General features: G+C 53.0%; 2 protein-coding genes across 4 annotated transcripts; both read right to left on the reverse strand.

The window, feature by feature from the left end:
• Positions 1-90: 90 nt before the first annotated feature.
• Positions 91-2,945, reverse strand: Hoxb8 (homeobox B8). Of its 2 annotated transcripts, none has more exons than XM_042672351.1 (2): positions 2,163-2,945; positions 91-1,281 (listed from the first exon to the last, which is right to left on the reverse strand). In XM_042672351.1, the coding sequence occupies exons 1-2, from the start codon at positions 2,584-2,586 to the stop codon at positions 977-979; spliced, it is 729 nt and encodes a 242-aa protein (XP_042528285.1). In that variant the 5' UTR covers positions 2,587-2,945; the 3' UTR covers positions 91-976. The 2 variants fall into 2 exon arrangements, with proteins under 2 accessions (XP_042528285.1, XP_042528277.1); XM_042672343.1 differs by having other exon boundaries at positions 112-1,284.
• Positions 2,946-7,862: 4,917 nt separating this feature from the next.
• Hoxb9 (homeobox B9) lies at positions 7,863-15,025 on the reverse strand. Of its 2 annotated transcripts, XR_006146757.1 has the most exons (3): positions 14,147-15,025; positions 10,477-11,431; positions 7,863-7,875 (listed from the first exon to the last, which is right to left on the reverse strand). XR_006146757.1 is itself a non-coding variant. In XM_042674027.1 (2 exons), the coding sequence occupies exons 1-2, from the start codon at positions 14,661-14,663 to the stop codon at positions 11,196-11,198; spliced, it is 753 nt and encodes a 250-aa protein (XP_042529961.1). In that variant the 5' UTR covers positions 14,664-15,025; the 3' UTR covers positions 10,211-11,195. The 2 variants fall into 2 exon arrangements, 1 of the variants encoding a protein (XP_042529961.1); XM_042674027.1 differs by lacking the exon at positions 7,863-7,875 and having other exon boundaries at positions 10,211-11,431.
• Between the last annotated feature and the right edge of the window lie 8,937 nt (positions 15,026-23,962).

Genomic DNA, 23,962 nt, shown 5'->3' on the forward strand with positions numbered 1-23,962 from the left:
CCCCCGCGTCCCCCCCCCCCACCAACCAACAGCCTTGTTAGGCTAGCCTGGGAGCCAAAGAGAGCGCAGGCCAGGCCAGTCTCGGGTTCTCGCTTGTAAACTTTTATTTTAACTCTTCCGCCCTTTTCAGGCGCAGACAACAGAACAAAGTATAGAGGAACAACAAAATATATAATTAGCCCTCCCTCCCCCCCCATAAAGCAATTCACGGATACAGGATACATTCTCTTCACAGTAAACCTAAGAACACTTTTAACAATTGGCCACAGCGCGCATGCTAACTAAAGTAATCTCTTTTGAGAAACAGTTAAGACGAAATTGTCAAACCAAAGGGGTGGGGGAGAGAAGAGAGAAAAGCCAGCGAAAGAGAGAAAGCCAGCGAGCTAGGGAGGGCAGCGGGGGGGAGAGGGGTAGAGAGGGGACGTGAGAGAGAGAGGAGAGAGAAGAGAAAATCTGAAAGAGGGAGAGGGAGACAGAAAGAATTACGGCGTGAATAGGCAGTTTCATGTTGTTGGGAGAACTCAGCAGAAATCGGTACCTCGGTCATTACAAAGAAGCACGTTCAAAGGAAAAAAACAAAACAAAACAAACAGAAAAGAACCATTGCACAAGGAGGCTTTTTACACGGGGCGGGGGGCGGGGGGCGGGGGCTCAGCCGGGCCGCAGCCCCTCACCCTCTCAGGTCGAGGGAGTCCTTGCTTCAAATCCTTCCCCCCCCCCCCCCGCCCCGGCCCCCAAGAGAAGGAAAGGAGATCCACGGTAGCTCACACACAGAAGCTATTACGAGAAACTACCACTAGCGGGGACTGGCGCGGCGGGGGACGCTGCGGTGGGAGGCCCAGCTCCTGGCCCGGCTCGCGGGACCAGAGCTCTCCGAGGTGGGGGGGGCGGGCGGGCGGCGGCGGCGGCGTGATCGCGGGATCCGCGGACGTGGCGGGCAGCCCCGACCTTGGCAGTCCCAGCTGGAGACCCCCCCTTACTTCTTGTCACCCTTCTGCGCGTCGCCCTCGTCCGCCGCCTCCGGGGCCCGCTCCAGCTTCTGTTTCTCCAGCTCCTCCTGCTCGCATTTGCTGCTGGGGAACTTGTCTTTGTTGTTTTCTTTTTTCCACTTCATCCTCCGGTTCTGGAACCAGATTTTGACCTGTCTCTCTGTCAGTCCCAGCGCGTGCGACACCTCGATCCGCCGCTTGCGAGTCAGATAGGGATTGAATAGGAACTCCTTCTCCAGCTCCAGGGTCTGGTAGCGGCTGTAGGTCTGTCGGCCTCGCCTGCGTCCGGCGGCTGCTGGGAAGGGGGGATAGGGGCGAGACGGAGGGGAGGGGAGGGAAGGGGGAGGGGGCAGAGACAGAGAAGGTTGGAAGATTCGTGAACCAGCCTAGGAGACCGGTATAATAAAAGGCTGGGAGACCTTCTACCCCCTGTGCAGGGGCGGGGGGGGGTGCCAGGAGGCCCCGCAGTGGGGGGGGGGGGTGAAGAGGAATCAGACACCATTGAATCTAAGGGACCCAGAAAGGGGGAGCCCCTCCTCTGGTACTCAGCACTACAGTTGGAAGGGGAGGTTTAAATCTACTAAAAGTGCCATAAAGTTTTAGAAGGAAGGATGTAAAGGAGGGAGGGAGGAAGAATAAAAAGTCGAGATGGGGACGAATGAATCCACCTTGAAAAGCCCCCCACCCCCAGAGCCTCTGCCCCAGAAGAAAAGTTTCTTCAGGGTAATTAAACTATAAAGCAATTGAGAAGTGCAAAAGTTGAGCGCCCCCACACCCACCGCTCTCCACTACCCCCCATAAAACAGTAAAAAAAAAAGGGGGGGGGGGGAAGGAGGGGAAGAAGAAAAAGTACAGACGGGTGAGGGGTTTATGGGTTGAGGAAATGTCGCTTAGCGACCCCCCTTTCAAGAGAAACAGAAGAGGAAGGAAAGCGAGAGAGAGAGAGAGAGAGAGAGAGAGAGAGAGAGAGAGAGAGAGAGAGAGAGAGAGAGAGAGAGAAGAAAGAGGTAGAGAGAAAAGGAAGCTGACATAACTTGGAACTGAGCCTACAAATCTTCCAGGAGCTGGAGGAAATGCGCCCCGGCCTCCCCCCGGTGCTCTGCCCGGCCCCCCGGCGGGGAGGACCCTCCCAACCCCTCCGTGCCCCCCAGCCAGCCCCGACAGGAGGCTCACCTTGCGGGCGCATCCAGGGGAAGAGCTGGGTGGGCGACGGGCTCTGCTCCGAGCCCTCGGCCTCCTCGGCCAGGCCGCTGGCGGCGGCGAGCTTGCAGTCTGCGTACTGCACCAGGTCTGGGTCCTGCGCTCCGAACAGGCTCTGGCGCTGCAGCGGGTCGTAGCCGTAGAAGTTGCCCGGGTCTCCGTGGCACGCCACGGCGCACGGGTTCTGCTGGTAGGGAGCCGTGGACAGCGACGATGGCCCGTGGTAGAACTCCTGAATTTGGGACGGGTGCTGGAAGCTACCGCCGCTGCTGGGACCGTACACCACGGTGGGTCGGCCGCCCAGATCCTGGGCGAAGCCGCAGTCATAATAATTGGGGCGCAGGGACTCCCCGGTTTTGTATTTGGAGAACAGTGAGTTGACGAAATAAGAGCTCATTTTATTGAATTTTGAGGCGGCGGCGGCGGCGGAGGCTGTAGTTGGGGGCTGGTGGGGAGGGGGTGGGGAGGGGGAAAAGGGAGGGAGAGAGAGAGGGAGAGAGAGAGAGAGAGGGAGAGAGAGGAAAAAAACGCGGATTCGCCGGCTCCTAGTCTCCCTCGCCAGGAAAGGAGAGGGGAAAGGGAGGAGGAGGAAAGGGGGGAAAAAAAGAAAAGAAAAAGAAAGAAAAGGCAAAGAAGATCGGGAAGCCACCCCACTTTTTGTGATTTCCAGGAACAGAAAAGGATAGAAGCCTCCCAAAGTCTAAGCTCGCGTGGCAGCCGCGGCTCGCTCGCCCTCCCCCCCCACCCCCCACCCCCCAAAACAAAAATATACCGCCACTTAAAGAGGTCCTCGCTTTACATTTCGAAGAAGGGACGCCAGTTCATAAACAGTTTTCGGTGATTTACTTCCCTGCAAATGAGTTGTTTCATATTTTGCACTGTCTTTTCACGATCATTTGCATCCATTAGAGACCCCGCATCCTATTGGCTTCCCGGTACTCCTCCCGGACAGAACGCAGAGCGAGGGTGAGCGCGCGCGAGCGAGCTAGAGCGAGAGAGCGCCAGGGAGAGAGGAGAGAGCGGAAAAAAGGAGGGGAAGAGAAAAAAACACCCAGGGAGAGAGGAAGAGAGGGGGAGAGGGGGGAGAGGGGGGAGAAGAGGGGGGGGAGAGAGAATGAATACGGATTAAATCTGTTTAACTACCTACATTAATGAGATATCTCTCGCCTTACAACAAATCAAATACCTTCGTAGACCACCCCCAAAGACTCATGTGGGGGAGTCGCGCGCGCGCGCACACACACACAAACCACGAAACCACGAGCACACACCACACACACACACACACACACAACAACAACGCGCCAGGCGTAGGCACGCTGTTAATTTCGCGATTTTAACGAGGCAATTGGAGTCTTTCTAAATGTCAGGGTCGCTTCGGAAAAATGTAAAAGAACACGGTTTAATTGCGCCGAGTTTTAAAAGGTCCTATAAATGTAATTGGTATTTTAATACAAGTTATCAAATCATACAGCTTCCTCTCCTAAACATATTTTCAAACAAACGAGGTAGTCATATTTAAAGCTTTAATGATCAATTTCCTTATTATTGATAAAGGTTTAACTATCGTGTGGAGGGAATTGGCTGGGTAACTGGCCCCCCAAAAACGGCTGTAAACTCTTTAACAAACTATAAAACGCAATAAAGCCAGAGTCTGTTGTTGTTTATGCCGCAGCGCATAAAAGCTGTTAGCATTTTACGAGTTCTTTCCTCTACAGCTATAAAACTGCAGCTTCGATCGCCCCCGCCGCCCGACTGCAGCGTGGAGGGGGTGACGGAGCCCAAATGAGATTATGCTTTTTTGGTGGGTTTTTTCCCCCCCTTCTCTCCCTGGCACAGTGACTTTTGCGAGATTTTTGTCTCCTTCAACCAGGGCAAGAACCTTCTCCTACCTCCTCTCTTGAGACCCCCCCCCCCAACCTCACCCCCCCCCCCCCAAATCCATCTCTCCTTTAGCGCAGGCCATTCCTGGAACTTTCCCTTCTTCGGCAAACAAGTCAGGGGTTTTCTGTGGAGAAGGGAGATGAAGTTTGGAAGGGGAGCCAGGAAGGAAAGGAGAAACTTTGCAGGTTATTGGGTGTTAGCAAAAGCAAAGTTTGTCTTGCAACGACCATATTCTGTAGTTTGTACCATCTCTATTGCTGGGGGTGGGCACTGGGGGTGGCTTTTGAAGGGGACAGTCAGTAGTACTTTGATGGGGGTGGTGGTGGCAGATTTTGTATGGTCTGTCAACCACAGGGTTGACAACTCCAGGGGGCTGTGCCTGGGGGCCTTGGGACCCAGCAACCCAGCTCAATTGGCATCCAGCCCTCCCAATCCCCTATGGCTCCCACCTAGGCCCTCAGAAGAGATGCACCTACAAACCCCATTAGCAAGTGAGCTGAGGCCCAGGCTGTGGAGGCAAGGCTGGTGCTAGACACCCAGGCCTGGGTGCCTGGCCTTAGTTACTGCTGTCCTATGCCTTTCACTACCCTAAGTATATACAAAGGTGGTATTTCTCATTGTGGCCTTTGAGTGACCGTCACTACTTGCGTTGACCTAACAGCAGTAGGAACTCAAAACTAGGCTCTCTGAGGTCGGCATTTTCTCTCTTTTCCCCTTGGGGAGCCTGTGCTTAGTGCTGGTTCTTCCAACAGACCTAAGCACCCCAGGCCTGAAACCTAGAATGTAGCACAGAGCCGACTGGATGCCTCTCTCTTCCTTGCTCCTTGTCTTTCCTCAGACCTGGCCTGCTGATGGTGAGGGACCAGACTCAAAAGGGCTTAGCCTGGGAGCCAGAATAGAGCAGCTCATCTGCCAAGGAAATGAAAGGAAGGAAGGAAGGAGAGATAGAGAGAGAGAGAGAATTTCTTTCTAGTAACAAAAGGAGAAGTGGCTTTACAAACACATCCAATCCATTGTTTATTCTGGAGAGAGTGGTTTGCTTTGAGAGAAGCATTTTAGGAAGATCCTCCATACACCCTAACCTTTGTCAAAATGAAACCAGCAGCTTTCCAAGGAAAAGTTATCAGCCATCTTCACTCAGTCCTTCACAAGTAAGTCTAAGCTGGCGCTGGTGGCTAGCTTCTCAGGAGGCTGAGATCTGAGGATCACAGTTCAAAGCCAGCCTGGAGCAGGAAAGTCTGTGAGACTCTTATCTCCAATTAACTACCAGAAAACCAGAAGTGGAGCTATGGCTCAAGTAGTAGAGTGCTAGTCTTGAGCAAAAGAAGCTCAGAAAAGGCACCCATGCCCTGAGTTCAAGCCCTACAACTGACAGAAAGAAAAAAAAAATTAAGCCCAAAGAATAGGAAGGAACCAAAAAGGGGAGAGAAAGAAGCAAAGAGGAAAGAGAACTAGGTTCTAGAATTTTCCAGGTTGAGGGGTCAGTAAAGGCGTCTCAGAAGGTAGAGTCAAGTTGTTATGGAAGCAAATATATATATATATATATATATATACACTATATAATATATACATATATACTATTATATATATATATATATATATATATATATATATATATATATATATAGCGTGTGTATGTTGGGGGGATTTTATGGTCATGATTTGAGGATTTACTGGCAAGGTAGAAATTCAGTGGCTTGTTCTAAATCATCCTTGTGCCTTGCCAGAAATTTCTGATGGAAAGAAAATGTTTCTATTATAAGGGAGGAAAGAAAAAAAAAAAAGAATGAGCGAGGAGATAATTTATAAACACCGAATCAAGCATAGATTTATTAGAGAAATTCAAGTAGAGAAACTCGGCTTGCTTCTCTGCACCTGGTCCTGCGCGCGCGGAGGGGGGTGGGGACTGTGTAACAAGAGGCAGGGTCAATTTTCGGGGGGTGGGTGGGTGTCTATTTTGCCGGGGTTCAGAGGTAGGGATCAGACGGGAAGGCGAAGAAATGAAAAGATTGGGTGTTGAAGAAGCTATGGGCAGACAACGTCGGGCTCAGAACGGAAAGTGCATGGTTCCAGGGCTCCAGCTGTTAAATTGCATGGGGGCCCACGACCCCAAGATTTACCCAGGTCAAGGCGGCCTGGGGCCAGAGCCAGGGTGGGGGTCCCAGAAGTCGCAAATCTCACCTGGTAGTAAGTAGGGGGCCACTCCCCGATGACGGGGGAAACCCGAACTCCAGCTCCCTGCCGCCAAACCGGTCCCCACTTCTATCCCCCCCAACAGCGCATTTTGGGGGGGAGGGCGTACCAACTTGGGGCCCCACTGATCACCCCAAGAGATAGTCGAGCCTGCCCGCAACCCGCCGCCTTGGGGGACGGGGCAGAGCCCGACCTACGTCTGGGTCTCCACAGGCGCAAGCCCAACCCAGCCCAGACCCCAGCCCAGTTACAAAGGATCCTGAGCCTGTGCGGATCAGCCCCGGGGGCTTGAAGCGCCCCCTCTGAACACCTCCCCCCCCTAAATCCAAGGCTCCATTCCTCTCCACACTGGGGAGTCTGGGATGGCTCACCGGGTTCCCTCTCCCGCCGCAGTGGGCAGCCCTCTGCGGGGCAGCTTCCTCTCCATCCGACCTCCTGCTGCCGGCTGGCCCTCTCCCACCTGACCGCACCCGCGTCCGTGGCCATTCCTTTTCGCACCCCTCTCCTCACGGGAGAGTCCCCATTTTCCCAAATCAGTTCTCTTAGATTTGGATCCATTATTTCTATCACGACTAATCTTCCCCGTTGTCCCGCATTTCTTGGCCGACCGAACACAAACAGCTGGGCGAGGGAACCAGTTGAGCCCTCCTCCTCCTCCTCGTCGTGGGGCAAATTCACAACGCTGACCATTTGAGGAGAGGTGAGAACATCGCTCTATCTGGAACCTATTATAAAAAAGGGGGAAAGGACGACCACGAACCCCATATATTTTTTTATTACGTGCAAATTATTCATGACTTCTGGTAGCGCTCAGTTCTTCGCTTCCAGTCCGAACAAGGTGCACAATGGAGCCGCCAGGCTGCAGCCAGCCGGCGCTGGTGATTTTTCACATGGAGCAAGGCTGCCATCTAGCGGCCACTCTGTGCAAGGCACCCTCCGGCGGCTCCGCCAGGTTGTCTGGGAACCCGCCGAGGAAGCAATAATAAGCCAGAGAAACTTTTCATTATTCGCAGAAAGGGAGAGCCGGGGCGGCGCTGGGGGGAGTGGGGGGAGAGGAAAATGAACGCGGGCAAGAGAAAAGTCATCGGAATCAAGAAACGGGTCGTGAAATCGTGTTGATGAGCTAAAAGAGAGGGGAAAAAAAATCAGGAGGGGAGGAGGAGGAAGCTATACGCCTCCCTCCCCCCCTTCTCTACTTACACCCCCCTCCCCCACCTCCCCGTCCCTAATTTCTAGCGGAGATCGCCGAGCAGTGTGCCGTTTATGGTGCGTAAAAGGAGGAACCAAGCACTTTTCAAACCCTCCACGACTGTTTTAAATTCCAAGAACAATTGGGCTTTGGGGGGTGGGGAGGGGAGGCCGGGGAGGATGCAGTGGGCTCGCCCAGACGTCTGGCGCGTAAGTGCCGGGGACTTCTTGTTTATACGGCTTGATTCTTGCAGGAGTGTGAAGAACAAAGAGTCCGAATTACGATCTCTGAAGCATTTGTGACAACAAAGTGTTCTTCTCTCCTCTCCTTTACCTCCCCTCCTCCCCCTTTCCCGGAAACCCAAGCCCAAGTCCTGTCCTGAGCGCTTGAGGATGGGGTGGGGTGGGGGGTGGGGGGCTGCTATAGAGAGGCCCCTCCATTTCCCCAACCAGGGCGAGAGCCAAAGCCCAGCTGCAGCAATCCGGGCTCCGGAAAGTTTCCCCCTCACTGTTTGCTTTGCTGCTGTTTAGTTTCTTAACCTTCAGAAATTTATACGCTATAAACTTTTATAGCGGTCATATTCTTTTATTGCTGCGCACACGGCATTGAATTCCTCTCCCGGCTTCTCTCGGCCTCGCACTCTCTCGGCCTCCCTTCTCTGAATCTCTCTCTTTTATGACAACTGATTTCCCCATCTCCGGCTTCCGAGCCTCCCCGAATCTTCGCCTTTGTTTGTCTTGAAAGAAGCCCACCCCGGGCCGGCCGGGGACCCAGACACCGCCCCGGGGACCGCTCAAAGCTCCTCCGTGGCCCCAACCCTGCGGCTCTCCATCCGACTGAAAGCCTGCGTGTGTGTGTGTGTGTGTGTGTGTGTGTGTGTGTGTGTGTGTTCTTGTGCGTTTTCTTTTGGCAGAAATTGGCCTCCCGGGCTCATTTTCTGCTCGGCCTGGGCTCCGAGAAGCAAGATCGGAGGAGGTAGCCTAGTCTCTAGCAGCTAAAAAGGCAGATTTATGCTGCATCCTTCACAGAACCTTTCTTGAAGGGCGCCTGGTCCGGTCCGGGTTACAGCAGCTCGGCTGTCTCTCCAGGCCGTCATTCTTTTCGTTGGAGAGGGGTAGGCTTGGCCTTTTGCAGCTGCTTTCACTTGGGTCGGTACTGGGCCCCCTCCACTCCGTGGACCGCCGCGGGAAGAGGGCCACCCAGGCCCGTGGCCGCCTCCACGAGCACCTGCCCCGCAGCGCTGGCATCCTAACTCCTGTAGGAGAAGGCAGGGTTGCCCAAGAACTGTGGATTTTCACCCGCAGCCCTGCAGGGAACCGTAGTCTTGGGGAGGGAAGGGGGGTATCTCTGGATCTGGATACCAAGTTGAACTCTGGATCCCTGAGATGTTTGTGTCTCACATTCCTTCCCTCCCCGTCTCCGAGAGTTGCCACCTCCCCAGCCACGATCAAACTCAACCGGCCTCACAGTAAGACTGCGTGTGGGTCCATCCTCAGAGTCCTGAGAGGTTCCCTCATTTGATCCGACCAAGGCTTCTCCCAGCTACTGCTGCAGAAAATAGTGGAGGGCCAGCTGCCTTCCTCCCTTGCATGGTAGCTTAGAGTCCTTAGGCCTACTTGATATTTCCCAGCAGCGGCCAGGAGGTGTGCAGCAGACCTCAGGTCAATGAGGAGGAAGGTCCCCAGAGCAACTTGTTTGAGAAGACCCCATTGCTTTGGGAAGAGCCAGTTCCTTTCCCAAACCACCACCACTTCCTCTCTTCCCCATGTAGTCTCCCTGATCTCCTGCCCGCCTCAGAGTACACTGCCGCAGTCTTAGACCTGGGGTCAGGACCTCGCGGACAGCCTGGCCAGAGCTAGGGAGCTTGGTGGAGTCGAAGAAGAAACCTGATGGATACTTGGGAGCTTTCTTTCTTTTCTTTTCAAGCCATGCTCCCTCCGAGTATTTGGGGTCTTTACTTAGGACCAGATAAAGAAGACAGCACAAAATAAGACTCCAGAGAGATTGATTTTCTAGAGTGATATATATTTTTGTACTTTTTCTTTTTCTTCCAAAACAAACATTCAGAGCTCTAGATCCCCTTCCCTTCCTCCCAACTTCCCACCCTCCCCCTAGAAGCGACAACTGAAAACAGGCGAGACAATCATCTCCAAAAAGAAAAAGAAAATCACAAAACACAAGCACAATTTCACCACGGCCACTGACAACGCAAAACAAAACAAAATTCTACAGCAGTTTCCCCCCCTTGCAGGTCAGGAGAAGCAGGAGAAAAGAGTCCATGGAATCGGAAGGGGAGCAAGAGGCAAGGCAGTCACTGGGAAGAAAGGAAGCAGAGAATGCCTCTTCCCGCTCCTCGTGGAGCTGCGGTTTTGCCTCTTTGCTTTGCACCCGGGACTGCTAAAGAAAGACCCTGCCGCCAGGATCGACAAGCAGGCCGGTGCAGCAAGGAGGGGGAGCCCGGGGCTCTGGGGCTGGCCCCCCCTTTGACACGGGGTTGAGGAGCTTTCTGGGGGCTTCTCTGCGTGGGTCAGGATGCTGAGGATGTGAAGAAACCGCACCCACTTCGCACCGCTGGGGCCGTGGCTCCACCCTATCCCGCATCCACAGTAGGTTCCAGAAAGGGAGCTGGGAAATCGATTCACAATAAATTCTCCATCAGACTTTCCTGACCTGGCCTTCTTGTCGTCTACAGTGGGGTTGACCTAGCAGGAGGGAAGGGTGAAGGGAGTTTGGGTGGGTTTTTTTTTTTTTTTTCCTACGAGGGGAAGCTTGATTTGCTGGTGCAAGGTGGATTTGGCCTAACAGAGCACTGATTTTGGAGCTGGAAGGGATGTGGAAGAATGCAGGACCCGTGGAGCACAAAAGCAGCTAGGGACTTGTCAAGAGGGACACACACCGATGAAGAGGAGGAAGGCATCATCGAGGCTTTAGGAACCACAGTTTGACCTCCTTCGTTGAAAGGCGAGGAAAAGAACATGCAGAACTAAACATTTCCTGCAACACAATGTATGAGGAGAGGACTCTACCTAAGAGACCCTCATAACACCGCTGACTGCCTTCTCTTGCCCTTTCTAGTCCACTGGCTTGGGGGAGCTGGCTTGGCCCCCCCATTTGCCAGCAAACCCATTCCATAGGGGTATAACTGGCCAATCCATGGGGGATGCTAGTGGGGTGCTAGAACTTCTGGCTACAACACCCCATTTGGGAGTCCAACCCTAGACCCCTTCCTGGCAGCAGCGTTAGAACCTGACCTTGCTCTGCTGGATTTGGGGCTCCATGCCTAATTCTAGGTATGACTTCACTCCCCACATTTAGTGTGATCTCCAAACTTCCTGTCTGGGGGCATCTGCTGGGCTGTGAGCAGGTGAGCTGTCCCTAGGTAGTTTCTGGAAGGGTTCGGGGAGGGGATAGGCAGGCTGGAAGTGAGGAACTGGGCTTGGGTGGGGGGGAGGATATTTAGAGATGGGGTGCTAGAAGCTTCACTAGAGTCTCTCTTCCCTGAAGACCCATCACCTTCCTAGGAACTAACTATTTCTAGCTTCTAACACAACAACACTTCCTCCTGACACCCAGAGAAAAGAGGGACAGGTACAGATAGGCGAAGGAGAGGTACAGATGAGGGGCTCAGGGGGGGACACCCTTCCCCATTCACGGGGATCCATCCAGGCAGCACAGGCTGGGCAGCCACCACATAAATAAGAGTGAGGTGGGGAAGGGCTGGGAAGGGCAGGGGTGAACTTTTACTCTTTGCCCTGTTCCTTATTCATTTTCTTCATTTTCATCCGCCGGTTCTGAAACCAGATTTTGACTTGTCTCTCACTCAGATTGAGGAGTCTGGCCACTTCGTGCCTGCGGTCCCTGGTGAGGTACATATTGAACAGAAACTCCTTCTCTAGCTCCAGCGTCTGGTATTTGGTGTAGGGACAGCGCTTTTTCCGGGAAGAGCGGGCGTGCAGCCAGTTGGCAGAGGGGTTGGCTGAAAGAGAAGCAGGGGTAGAATCAAAGAAAGGGAGTAAAGGACCCCTGGCCAAGAGGGTACACTCATGGTCATCACTACCCAGCGTGCACCTGGGCCTTCAAGTTCCCCAGAGAGGCCCGCAGGGATGAGCCAACCGTTTCTATAGACATCTCTAGGTGACTGCTTATTTGGGGAGTTCTCTGTGTGCCTAGGTTGCCTCAGAATTCTCCAAGCTTAGCCTGCTTCAACTTCTTTCTCCTCTTAGATCCAAACCGATCAGGACTCAGATCATAGCCCAGGATGGTGGAGGACTCATTACCAGCACCACTAGACTGGCTAGGGGGGTTCTTGATCTGGAGGGTGCCCCAGCTCCAGGTCTGGGAGGAAGAAGGGGGGATTGACTGGAACAAGTGGGGGTTCCATTCAGCCACAGCCTAAGAGACAGGACACCCCTACACCCCAAGCCTTGCAGTCCAAACCTAACATACTAAGCACTCCTCTCTAGGCCACAGGGCAGCAGATGTGCGTGTCTGTAGATTTCCCCCCCCCCCCTGCCACCACCACACAAATAAGGATCCACATTTAGAGCCGCAAAGACCCAGCACACTCCAATTCACAAGCAACCCAATTGCAATCATTTATCAATTCCAGCCTATGGACAGGGGAGCACCGGGGCTCACAGATAACTTATGGCTGCAATAGCCTCTTCTTTTCTGCTGCTCAGCTTGCCTTTTGCTTAACACAAGTGCAGGGAAATTAAGGAGCAAAACTGCTCCAGTTCCAAGGTGGGGGAGCCAGGGGAGAGGGGAGGTAACCCAGAAAACCTTCTACAGGGGTTCACCCAGTCTTTTCACTGACCTTAAGGGAAAGGGGCGGGGAAACCTGTTAAGTGAATGGAAGTGGGTCCAAAAAAAGCCGGGGGGGGGGGAATGGAAATATATGTGGGCTTTCCCCCCTTCCCCTCAATAGAATTCAGAATAAAGTTACCAGATGAAGCTGGGCCACTTGAAAAGATCAACTATCTTCTACGAGCTTCCTTCTTCCCAAATGAAATGCATTGAACATGATATATATGTATGAATGTGTATGTGTATATATATATATATATATATATACATATATATATATACACATATTCAGTTCATCCTCCACTAAATACCGTGTCTTACCAATTTGTAGCACTGTGTCCTTAATGTGATTGCCTGGAATGGGACCTGCAGCCACATTAAATATGAAGGGGGGGAACTGTTAATAATTGATCCTAGTCAAATGGCTGCCCTACAATAATGGGCTTTCCAGGCAGGGTTTGGGGAGGGGGGAATAGAGCAAGGGGTCTGTTTTAAGTGTGTGAAGGAGCGTCTGGGAAAAGCCGTCTTTCCTCAGTGCTGCCAGCTCTTACCATTCTACCTGGCAGGTTGGAGGTGGAGGGACCATAGCGCACCCCCCCACCTCCAAGGAGTGAGGCAGTTCCTTACTCCTCCAGTGGGCAGGGACGCCCCAAAGCGCTCCTGGGACCGTTTGTTGGTGGGAAATCTGGCAGAATCAGCTAAGTCTTAAACATCCGGTTGCCCACGAGTTAAAAACAAGTGAGGACTTGACCAGCTTTGGGGCTGCTTATTGTTTGGGATTAAGAGCCTCCAATTGGATTGCCCCTAGCAACCACACACACACACACACTCACACACACACACACACACACACACACACACACCTTGGCGAATCTGGCCAGACTTGGGGGTTCCTGCGAGGGTGTTGTTACTGGAGGAGCAAGGAGTGATAAGAAACTACCTACTAAGTGTAAAGTGTTCAGCCTCTCCTCAGCAATCCCCCGCCTTCTCTCCCTGGGGTCCCTCCGAGATGCCCCCGATCCACCACGACGGCGGGCCCCGGAAATTCGGAAGAGATTCCGGGACTCCCTGCGAGGCAGACGGCCCGGGCTGGTGCTGCGGATCCCCGCGGAGAACAGCGGGAGCCCGGGGGTGGGGGGGAGGAAGCGGGAGGCCGCCAGGGCGAGGACGCCGCCGAAGAGGGGAGGGGGCCACCGCAGGGAAGGCTCCCGGGGAGGGGCCGCGCATCCGGGGAGGGGGCGCAGTCACCGCGTCCGGGGCTCTCCCCCCCCCCTCCGGGCGCCAGCGGTGGACCCAGAACCGCTACTGCGCGAGGTCTGCGAGGAACGATCCTCCGCCAAGCTGTTGCGTCGCAAATAAAATCCTAATGAGCCCCCTCCCCCTTCCCCTTGGCCGGCTTTGACGGTGCGCGCGTGGCGCGGGGAGCCCTGCCAGCCGCGCGGCCCGGGGCAGCCCCGACCCGTGCCCGCGCCGGCTCCCGGCCTCCCCGGCCACCAGCCCGGCCCCCTCCAGGTCCTCTCCCGGCGATCGCCCGTTTATCGCCGTGGGGTTTGTTTTTATCAGCCTGGGATTGGAGGACCATGGTGGGGGGGGGGCAGGCAGTGAGTGGGTCCCAGAGCCCCAGTTCCCTGCAGGACTTAAAAAGAGAAGTGAGCTGCGGGGGGCGGGGGCGGGGAGCGGCGCTGGGCCCGCGGGACTCAGTGTACCCCCTTCCGGGGCACCCAGCTTTCCCCCCCTCCTTTTCCCTTTCCTCCACCCCCCCCCTCCCGGCTCTGGGACCACAGCCGCGCGTTCCCGGCACATTGTCCGCCGTTTATGGCCTTCGCCCTCCCCTCCCCCTCGCCCGGCCTACGGCCTGGCTATTTCCTCACTTTTTATAACTTACTTTGATCCGGCCTCTCTTTGTCCTCGCTTCCTTCGCAAATTTTATTGTCCCCGTAGCCGGGTCTTTGATTAGACAGGACGGCCTCCCTGCCCGCCGAAGTTTCCAAACTGTACTCGGGCGCGCCCTGTTTGAGCAGCTCCCCAGGCGCGCCCAGCAGCGGCTCCGCCTTCACCGCCGCCTGGCCCTGCCTCGGGGCCGCGTCGGCGCGCGGCGCGGGCTCCAGCCAGGTGCGGAGGTACCTGCTCTCGGCCGGCGGCACGCCCTGGGGCTGCAGGTAGGGGTGGTAGACGGACGGCAGGCTCCCGGACGCGTGCGGGCTCAGCGGCGCCCACGAAGCGCCGAACACCGGCGCCTTGGGCTGGAAGCTGCACGAGGGGAAGTCCAGGTGCTCCGCGTGGCCCGGCTGCCGGGGGCTCGCGTACTGGCCGGAAGGAAACTTGGCTGGAGGCGCGTCCTCACTCTCGTGACTTATGATCGAGTCGACATAATAGCTGCTAAGCGTCCCAGAAATGGACATTCTCAGACATTATCCGGACGCTTCGCAGGGGGAAGGGGAAGCGCCCGCGCGCGGCCGCGGCGCCCGAGCCAGGGAGAGGTGGCACCCGGACCGGTGTGAAGGGCTTTCGGACGCGACCCCCCCCACACCCACACCCTAGCCCCCCACCCTCCCACCCCCACCCCCTGCTCAACTTCTCAGCCAACAAAGTACAGTGGAGCAGCCCGGCTCAGCGCTCCTTGCAAAATGATTGGTCAAAGTTTTTCCGACTGCCTGATAAAGCGTCAGCTCCGACATAAATCAATCCGGGCGCGGGGGCTGCGCTCTCGCTGTCATCCGTCCGCACCGCATTCCATATCGAGGATGGATTGTTTTATGCTGATGCAATGTGCTATCACGTCAGGGCTCCGGCGGCCACGTAACCTCAGCCGGAGCAGCGGGCCGCCCCGGGCCCCTCCCGCCTTTGCAGAAAGGAGAAGGGGGGGGGAACGGGGGTTCACGACGTGGGGCGGAGTGGGGGCGGAGGCAAGCAGCGGGCTGCCTTGGGAGGGACGCAAGCTGTGGAGCCCTCTCCCCAGGCGGGTGGGAGAGGGAGGGAGAGCAATCACAGGAGGGGGGGAGGGAGAGAGGGAGAGAGGGAGAGAGAGAGAGAGAGAGAGAGAGAGAGAGAGAGAGAGAGAGAGAGAGACCCATCCCAGAGAGCATGCAGAGGCCCAACAGGATAATTAAAGAGGAGGCAGTCCAGTCTCCCCCCCCCCCCACCCCTCCACCCCGCCAGGCCCTCATTTCCTCTCCTCTGTCCCCTAGACAGAAGATGTTTATTAAGCAACAGCAATCCACAGGAGATGTAGTAACAGGATGGAGGGGAAAGAGAAGTTAGGGTTTAATAGGAAGTCACCCGCTTTGGAGGGGGCTCGGTGCAATATTGGGGGGGGGATTTACATGAATGGGCCTTTCCTCTGATCCTTCAGCGGCTGTGGGAGAACAGGGAATATAATGGGGTGAGTTCCCAACCATCTATGCAGGCAGTGTCTAGCCTACAATCAGAACCAGATTGAGGCCAAAGGGGTTCATCAAGCCCCGGAACTTAAACCCCCACAGAAAGTGTTTCATACAACTAACTGGTCTTCACGTTGAACAACTTGAAATTTCTTGTCTTTGAGAACCAGTGTAGGGCGCAGCCATCTCTCCTTGCCTTCACTTGAGAAACTACCCAGGCCCCCTGAATTGCTCCCATGAGGGAATTAAATAAAAGATTAAGGAAGTTGTTACCAGAGCAAAGCATTGGGGACAGGGTACCCACCAGCATGTAAAAGGCTCCAGTTACCTTCCATTCCACTCAGAAAAGGTCAAAATTCCAATAATCTTATCCAGTGTTTCTCACCCAGAATCGCTCTTCTGGACAACTTCCAAATATCAGAAAAGGACTAGCATGTACAGCGATACCCCCTCCCTCCCGTCTGTCCCTCGCTGGCTGTCTTCCCTCCCCATGGATCCCCTCGAAGGAACTTCCCAATAGTCCGTTTTATTAGAATCTGCTCTGCGGCCCAGCTCAGGGCTCCCTGGGGGCCATGGGCTGGCTTCCTGGCTCTTCTCCCAGCCTTCGCTCCTACAGTCTCTCTGCCTGGGTGCAGTTGTCTCTCCTGCAGCAGGGCTTTGGGAGGCAGGGCCCCTGGACAGATCAGAGTCCCTTGGGCCGACTTTAGGGAGAGATTTCTTGGCAAATCACTGCTGCTGGCCCATTACAAGACAAGCTTCCCCCCAGAGCTATGGCCTTGCTCCCCCCCAAGTCTTTTTTAAAAATAGGGTCATTCTAACTTGGGGTAGATTTTTTTTTAAAACCCTCTACCCTGTGAAAGGCTGAAGATCACCTCTGCACACACACAGACACTCTCTCGCCAGTTTTTCTTTCCAAATGAAGCCATCTCCTGTCATTACGTGTGAAATACGAGGGCGAAGTGCCGTATTTCTTCACATTATGGCGATTTCAAAATGATTTTTTAAAGATCAATGCTGGCGCCCAGCCGGCCCCCTCTTCTTCACACCCGCTCTCTGAGGAAGACAGCCCCAGAGATCCGGAACCAAACAGCGTGAAGATCTGCTTTTTTCCATAGGACCCAAGTGGAGAAACAAAATCCCATGCAAATTCTTCTAAGTGGCCGTTGGAGGCTGGGGAAGGTTGTGGAAGCTCCCCGGACTCGCCAGGGAAAAAGCTGGGCACGCAGTGAATGAATCTCAGTTAAGGCAAAGCACCTGTTCCCGATTTGCCAGACGTATGGAGTGTGATGCCGGCTTTACCTGTAATAAATACACTCTTCAGGAAAAAAAAATCCCCTCCCCCTTGCCATAAATAACAGCTTTATGAAGCATGGCGGGCTGACTATATGATTTTCTGTAGTATATAAATTAGGGCCCAAAAGGACATGTGAACTGTGGTCTGGGGCTTTTTTATTATGATGATGATGATTTATGGAAAAGTCACAGAGCTGGGCTGCTCACAAGACCCACGCTGCGCCGACGCCGGGCTCGGATTTTGGTCCGCCAAGTTTCTCTGCCCTAGCTGGCTCAGGAGTCAATAAGGTGGCTTCATGTATGGAAGGAGTTAGAGAAAGAGAAATGTTTGGGTTCAAGACTTGTGCCCTGCAAGGGAGAGACAGTCCAGCATCTCTCTCTCTCTCCGAGTTCAGTTTTTCTAGTTGCTGACTTAGGGTGTGGTCCCCAAACCCTAAAGGTGGCTGGGGGTAGGTGAAGGAGAGAGCCCAGCCTCTTTTCAGAAACCAAAGCTTAGTCTTTGTTTGCAAAGAAGTTAGGGAGTGGCAACAGTTTTAAAATGACAAGGTTTGGTGGTGTTGCTCTTCCCTTTCTTCTATAGGGAAGAGAATGAACTTGCCCCAAGTCCAGTTCATCTCCCTCCAGGTGGGAAGAGGAATGCAACAGGGCAGGGTCACCCCAACAAGCTTCCTGGAAAGCATTGCTCCCCCCACATTTCAGTTCAACTTCAACTCAGGCAAATGATAGGGTAATCTGGGAGAGCACCCCTTCTTGGATACTCTGAGAACCTGTGGACTCCCCCCTATTTTTTTTCCCCACTCTCCAACCAATGCTACCTACCATGACAGAGGGGAGTAAACCAGATTGTGGTCCCTGGAAATCAGCTGCTAAAGACACATCATACAGGAGTGACTTCAGTGGGGTCACTTGGTTCTGAGAGTGAACTGCTCAGCACCCCACCCCCATCCTGAAGAGAAAGAAGGGGGGAAAAAAACAACCACAAAACCCGGTCTTTCCTGCAACCTCCTGCTAGTCCTTGCACCAGAGCCTTGCCTGAACACTGCGACTGCTGGCTGGTGGCTGGTGACTTGGGAAGAGCAGGCAGGAAAAAGCAGCAGCCCGAGATCACACGGGGACCCAGGACAGCTGAGGAAAAGGACGAGGCTGAGAGGCTGGTCTGAATTAGCCGGTGAGTTTCTTGTACTTTGGTGGGTGCCTTTTAGAAGGGTCCTTACCAATAAGAGAGAAAATCAAGAGGCAGAGAAGGAAAGGGAAGAAAAATTAAAAGGAAAGCAATAAATGAGGAAAGGGAAAATAAGTTTCTTTCTAATTAATAAGCTAGGCTGAAATGGACAAATACTGAGTAGGAATAGGTGTTTATCCAGTATGTCTATTTCAAACCAATATCTCTATAAGGGAAACTTAGTGGACAAAGATGCTGCTGGGTTCTGTACTGTGTACAGAGTATGTAGTAAACAAGTCTGCCCAAGTATGATACTGGATAGGCTTGGGTGTATAGAAGATCTAGTTGTGTATCTGTAGATACATGTAGAACCTCTGAATGGTGTGGTTTAACGATTCTGTGCCTACAAAAAGATCTATCACCTAAAAGCTTGTGTGAACACTTTTCTAACCACTAACCCATCTATGGCGTAAGCAAAAATCTGGGTATTTGAGTACCTGAATTGTGGCTATAAAATATTAGCTGATTGGAAAACGTCACTTGAAAATCTGTTCCTTAAACTGATATTCAAGCAAAACATATACAAAAAGATCTGTCACCTAAAAGCTTATATGAACACTTTTCTAACCACTAACCCATCTAAGGCATAGGCAAAAATCTGGATATTTGAGGACCTGAATTGTGGCTATAAAATATTAGCTGATTGGAAAAACCTCACTGGAAAATCTGTCCCTTAAACTGATATTCAAGCAAAATATATGAATGTGTTTTAAAGCTAGATTCTATCACAATTTGCTGCAAGAACATTTCTCCAGAGGTAAAGGAAAGACCTCAAACTGGCCCAGGAGAGATCATAAAATTTGGTGACTTTGTTGTCTAACCATGATGTACCTTTGACTGAATATCTTGTCCCAAACCTACAGGGACAGCATGCTTTGTGTGATGTTTATTTCATGCTAGAGGGCACATGAGGTAGGGGGAGGTTGTAAGTACAGTGACTTATGCACACTTGTCCTGCACAAGTGTCAAGAAGAGGTGGACATCCATGAGCTGAGTGAAAGGTCTCAAGGAATGCTGGAGGCCATGTAAAAAGCACCTTTGTGTAAATAAATGGTCAAAGTCCCCCATCCATTCTCCCCTCCAGTACCGCATACTGGGGATATATATTTTTTGATCCCAGGATTAGAATTCCCAATTCTGGAAAAGTATGAGGTGTGGGGACTCTTATTCTATCTGAGGAGAAATCAAGATCCCAGAACCTTCACCGTTGATCCCAAATGACATCCAATAAGATCTAACTGTGCATCGATAACTGGTATCCTATCGAATGTACACACTTGAGTTCCAACCTGGATACTTTCACATTCCTAAGTGTGAATCTTAGTTGCAATGTAACGAAATCTTCTGCCAACCTCCCTCCGGGAATGTCAGAGGTGAAAGGAAGAACCGGGAGGTCAGTGGCCCCATCCGACCTCAGGAATCTTCTTACCAATTCTCCGCCATCATGGATATCCCAGCAATGAGGTGTCTGACTCCAGGGGAGGGGGCATCCAGGAGGCCAAACGGGGTGGGCGGCAGGCGGGGCAGAAAGGAGGCGAGCAGGTAGAAGGTTATTACGGAATTGCTTCCATAAAACCTGTGGCTGTTGTAAAACTCTCTGCTTTCCAAAGACTTTATTTCCTCCTTTCTCTCTAACACCCCCCCCCCTTTTCTTTCTTTTTTTTTTTTTTTACGGCACTTTTCCTGGGAGGGGGAGCCCAAGGGACGCCATGGGTAGACTGAGCAAGTTTGTGGGAGCCTGGGAGGAAGCAAAGGTAAGACTGCAGGGTTACGAAGACTTGTCTTCAACCCACGCCCCAGAAGGCGAAATTGTCAAGGGACAATCTTATTGACCTCTGCTTATCAAGACAGTGGGGTGAAGGCTGAATTTTCCACGCACCAGGCGGGGTGGGTGTTCCCCAATGCTCCCTCTGCCTTAGCAGAGGCCCCTTGTTCAAAGACTCCCTTGGCTCTCCAAGTCAGCCTGGCGCCGGGAGCCCCATCCGGTCAGGCATGTCTTTCCCCCAGCTCCTTTGCACATTTCCTCTGCCTCAAGCAGAGGGAAAGTTTGGGAACAAAAGTTAGCTTATGCTTTGGCAAGTCCGTCCCCCTGCCCTCCACCAGCATTTCTAGTTATTCCTTTCCTGGGCACAGAGCCAACAGCAGCCTTAAGAAGGCTGGGGTCAGAGAGGGTAACAGTTTCCCCCAGCCCCAGCCCCCTCCTCACGCCATTCCGCTCACTCCATCAGTCTGTATTGAATTGCCTCAAAGTTTGCTTCTCATGGTAAGTCAGGTCCCTGTCTTAGTGAGAAGCTCTTGGTCACTCCATGAGGACGGAGCCAACTGGAGCTTAGAAAAGCAAGGACTTTTTCCCCCCCCTTTTCTTTTCTTTATGCCCATACTGGGGCCTGAACTCAGGGCCTGGGTGCTGTTTCTTAGCCTTTTCACTCAAGGTTAGCACTCTACCCCTTGAGCCACAGTTCTACCTCCAGCTTCTTAATAGTTAATTGGAGACAAGAGTCTTAGGAACTTTCCTACCAAGGATGGCTTTGAACTAAGATCCTATCCTAGGACCTCAGCCTCCCGACACTAGTGAGGATTAGAGGCATGAGCCACCCAGTGCCCAGCTCAGGGAGAACTTTTTTGACCTACGTCTGGAGGCTCCCTACTAGGAAGGGGCCCTAGGAAGGGGCCATAAGGGTCTGTAGGCTGCGTCTGCAAAGGGTCCCGATGTTTCTCTTTCATAATTGGGTCTTTTTGAGGACCTGCAACTTTTTACTGAGCTGGAGCCTATCACCCAAAGATAACAAAAACCTCAAGGACCCTCTGGGTCTCTGTTGAAATTAATCCTTTATGCAAATGAGGGCGGGATGGTGTGGGGGGGACAAAGATCTTCTCGGGAAAGTTATGTAGAAAGATTGAATCTCTGACTGCTAACTGTTAAGGCTCTGCAGAACAATTTAAAGGCTTGGCTCTGCAGAACAATTTAAAGGCTTGCCGGTCTGAAGGAACCTTTGGAGGATTGAAGTCTTCCGCTCCCCTCTTTCTTCTAAGTACTCATTAAAAACATTTAGAAGTGGGAAGACATGCCAGAACTCCCTAAGCTTTCTTTTCTGGGGAAATTCTTGATGCTTCTGGATGCGGGACTTCAAACCTCTTAGCTATTTCGCAAGGGTCATGCCACCAGTTCTGAGCGCCCCCCCCCCACCCCAAGCTAAGCCAGGAGCAGTAACTGCCGTGAATCGGGTGGTTTGATGTTGTTGTGTTCAGAAACCCAGGCCCAACAACATGAAACTACCTAATTCACTCAGCAGTCCCAGTTCAAGCTCCAGGTCAAGGGTTCAACTGGGGCAGACACTAAGTCCTGTCCTGCAGGACTAAAAAAAAAAAAAAAAACTCTTTAATTACTTTCCTTCACTTTTAACTATTTTCTTCCATCTCTTTCCAGAAGAGCCTGGTTGCTAGTAAATAACACATTTGGAAGAACTGGACCCAGGACTGCAGGCAAAAGCATCTTGGAGCTGGTCCTGGCAGCTCAGATTCCAGGAATGTTTTTTGCTTCCTTGCAGCAGGAACTTTACCCAGAGAAGACCCTGGGCCCAGCTTCAGGCCTGGACCAACAGCTTCTTTGATATACCTGCTTAGTGTCTGCCCATCAGACAGTCTCCACAACTGGAGCCCTCCACAGATGAAAAGGATTCTTAACTTCAAACTGTTAGGAAGGTGCGTCTACACTCACCATCTGGCCAGGCCCTAGATTCCAGGGTCCCTCATCTTCCCAGGGCAGTTCTGAGAGGCCAGATCTTCAAGCCCTACACCACCGCCCCCTCCAACTCCTCCAACTTTGAGGCTGGGGGAGGTAGACAGAAATGGATCCACCACCCTGCTGCTGAGAAAGAAATTGACAGAAAGACAGACAGAAAAGCAATGTGTCAGAAAGTATCCGGAATTCTAGGAACCACACACAGAGAAGTGGTTTGGAGTGACTTGAACACCTTCCTCCCGGCCCTGGGGGGCTGGCAGGGCAGTCAGTCACTAAGCAGCCCCAAGTAAGCCAATCCAGGATGCTAAGGACCTGAATTGGGACTCAGGGAACAATTATGGGTCTCCTCTGACTTTCAGTCTAGGGTCTCCGCCTCCTCCCCGTTCTCCCCTCCTATATATGCCTAACTCCCCGTGCCTGCTCCCTTCACCTCTTCACAGGTGCCCCCGCACCCAGAGGGGCTGAGACTTACCTGCGTGGGGGAGGCGGGTCTGGAATCCTAAAGTCCAGCGTGAGATCAGAACCCCTGACCTCTCCAGCCCTGGCCCCTGGGGAGAACTAGCGAGCCAGCGGCCACGTGTCCATCAGGGAAATCCGAGGTAACCCGAGGGAGTCTGCTCGGCCATCCGCAACTCCTCCAGGGTATAAATCTTGGGGACCGGAAATACAATAAAACTTCACCATGTTGATGAACTTCAAACCGTTTACTTTACATCCCCTCCTGTCCTGAAAAGAAAGACGGCGGGGAGGGGGGGGGGGTTGCTGGTTAAAAAAGAAGAGGAAACAAATTTTATGAGCCGAAGAAGAAACACCCGCCTCAGCTCTTTTTTTTTTTCTCTACCCACACAGACTGTGTCGGCGTGGAGAGCAGCCGCTGCCTCCGGCCCCTGGGCCTTTGCTTCTGCAGCGGCCACCAGGCTCTTCCCTCGGAGGAGTGATCGGAGCCTCCCCGGGCAGTGCGGACAGACCGACAGACCAACCAACCCGGCAGCAGCGGGCACCGGGCCCAAAGCCACTGTCTAAATCGGGACCTCCGAGCCCTGCGCACAGTCGAGGGCCTCGGGCTGCGGCGCCCAGCAATCCGCTAAGGCAAAGTGGGCTTCCAGGCGGGATCGTCCTGTAGCCTCCGACTTGGCCTCTTTCTTTCCGCTGAATGCGGGTTTTGAGGTTTTTTTTTTTCTTTTCATTCCTCTCCAGCAGTCAGACCTTTGCCCTACCCCTCCTGTTTATGGTGGGGTACTTGCAAGAAAGGGAGAAGAGATAAGAAGGTTGCTGAGTGGGCCAAGGGCTCCCCAGGGGCCCCCCCTTCCACAGCCAGACCCGGATGGTGTCTCCTCCACCACTGCGTAAAAGCTCCAAAACCAAACCATCCACTGCGCAAACCTTCACTTTCCCTTTGTTCTTTTCTGTTCTGAATTATTCGATATTTCCCACCCATTCACAAATTTGTGCAATCTCGATTTTGCTACGGGGAGGGGGCGCAAGGTGAACCAAAACTAAGAACAATCTGTTTGGCCTGAGTTCCAGAGAACTGGGGAGCAATATTATTGACTTCCTGCTCTCTTTGTATGTTTGAGTGGCCAGGCAAGGAGCCCTTCTGGGGAGGGGGACAGCAAAGAGATTCTGCTCTATTTCACAGTCATTCACCTTCATTACACACCTCGGGAGCTCATGCCCCTAAATCCTAGCTATTCAGGAGGCTGGGATCTGAGGATGGAGGTTCAGAGCATGTCCAGGCAGGAAAGGCCATGAAACTCTTTATCTCCAATTAACCACCAAGGAAAAAAAAAAAGAAGCCAGAAGTGGAGCTATGGCTCAAGTGGTAGAACACCAGTCTTAAGTAAAAATGCTAAGGAACAGTGCCCTGGCCCAGAGTTCAAGCCTCAGCAATGGCAGAAGAATAAAACAAAGAAAACATCATATACTGAGTCTGAGTCACACCATGACTGTGATTAGCTAGGATATGGGGTGGAGGCCCAGCTGCAGGCCCAAGAGGAGCACCAAGTTCCACAGACACACAGGTGCAGCTCTAACCCAGCCAATTCCACTCCTTCCCAAAGAAAT

The sequence above is a fragment of the Dipodomys spectabilis genome, unplaced genomic scaffold (genome assembly GCF_019054845.1).
Source record: "Dipodomys spectabilis isolate Male_0828 unplaced genomic scaffold, ASM1905484v1 ptg000018l, whole genome shotgun sequence".
Taxonomy (NCBI): domain Eukaryota; kingdom Metazoa; phylum Chordata; class Mammalia; order Rodentia; family Heteromyidae; genus Dipodomys; species Dipodomys spectabilis.

Excerpts from the sequence above, each read along its gene's own strand:
- Hoxb8 (XM_042672343.1), bottom strand. The coding sequence starts at position 2,586 with ATGAGCTCTTATTTCGTCAACTCACTGTTCTCCAAATACAAAACCGGG. Across the intron at positions 1,285-2,162 it reads CCCCTGGATGCGCCCGCAAG|CAGCCGCCGGACGCAGGCGA; the intron begins GTGAGCCTCCTG and ends CCCCCTTCCCAG.
- Hoxb9 (XM_042674027.1), bottom strand. The coding sequence starts at position 14,663 with ATGTCCATTTCTGGGACGCTTAGCAGCTATTATGTCGACTCGATCATA. Across the intron at positions 11,432-14,146 it reads CAAAGAGAGGCCGGATCAAA|CCAACCCCTCTGCCAACTGG; the intron begins GTAAGTTATAAA and ends CTTCTCTTTCAG.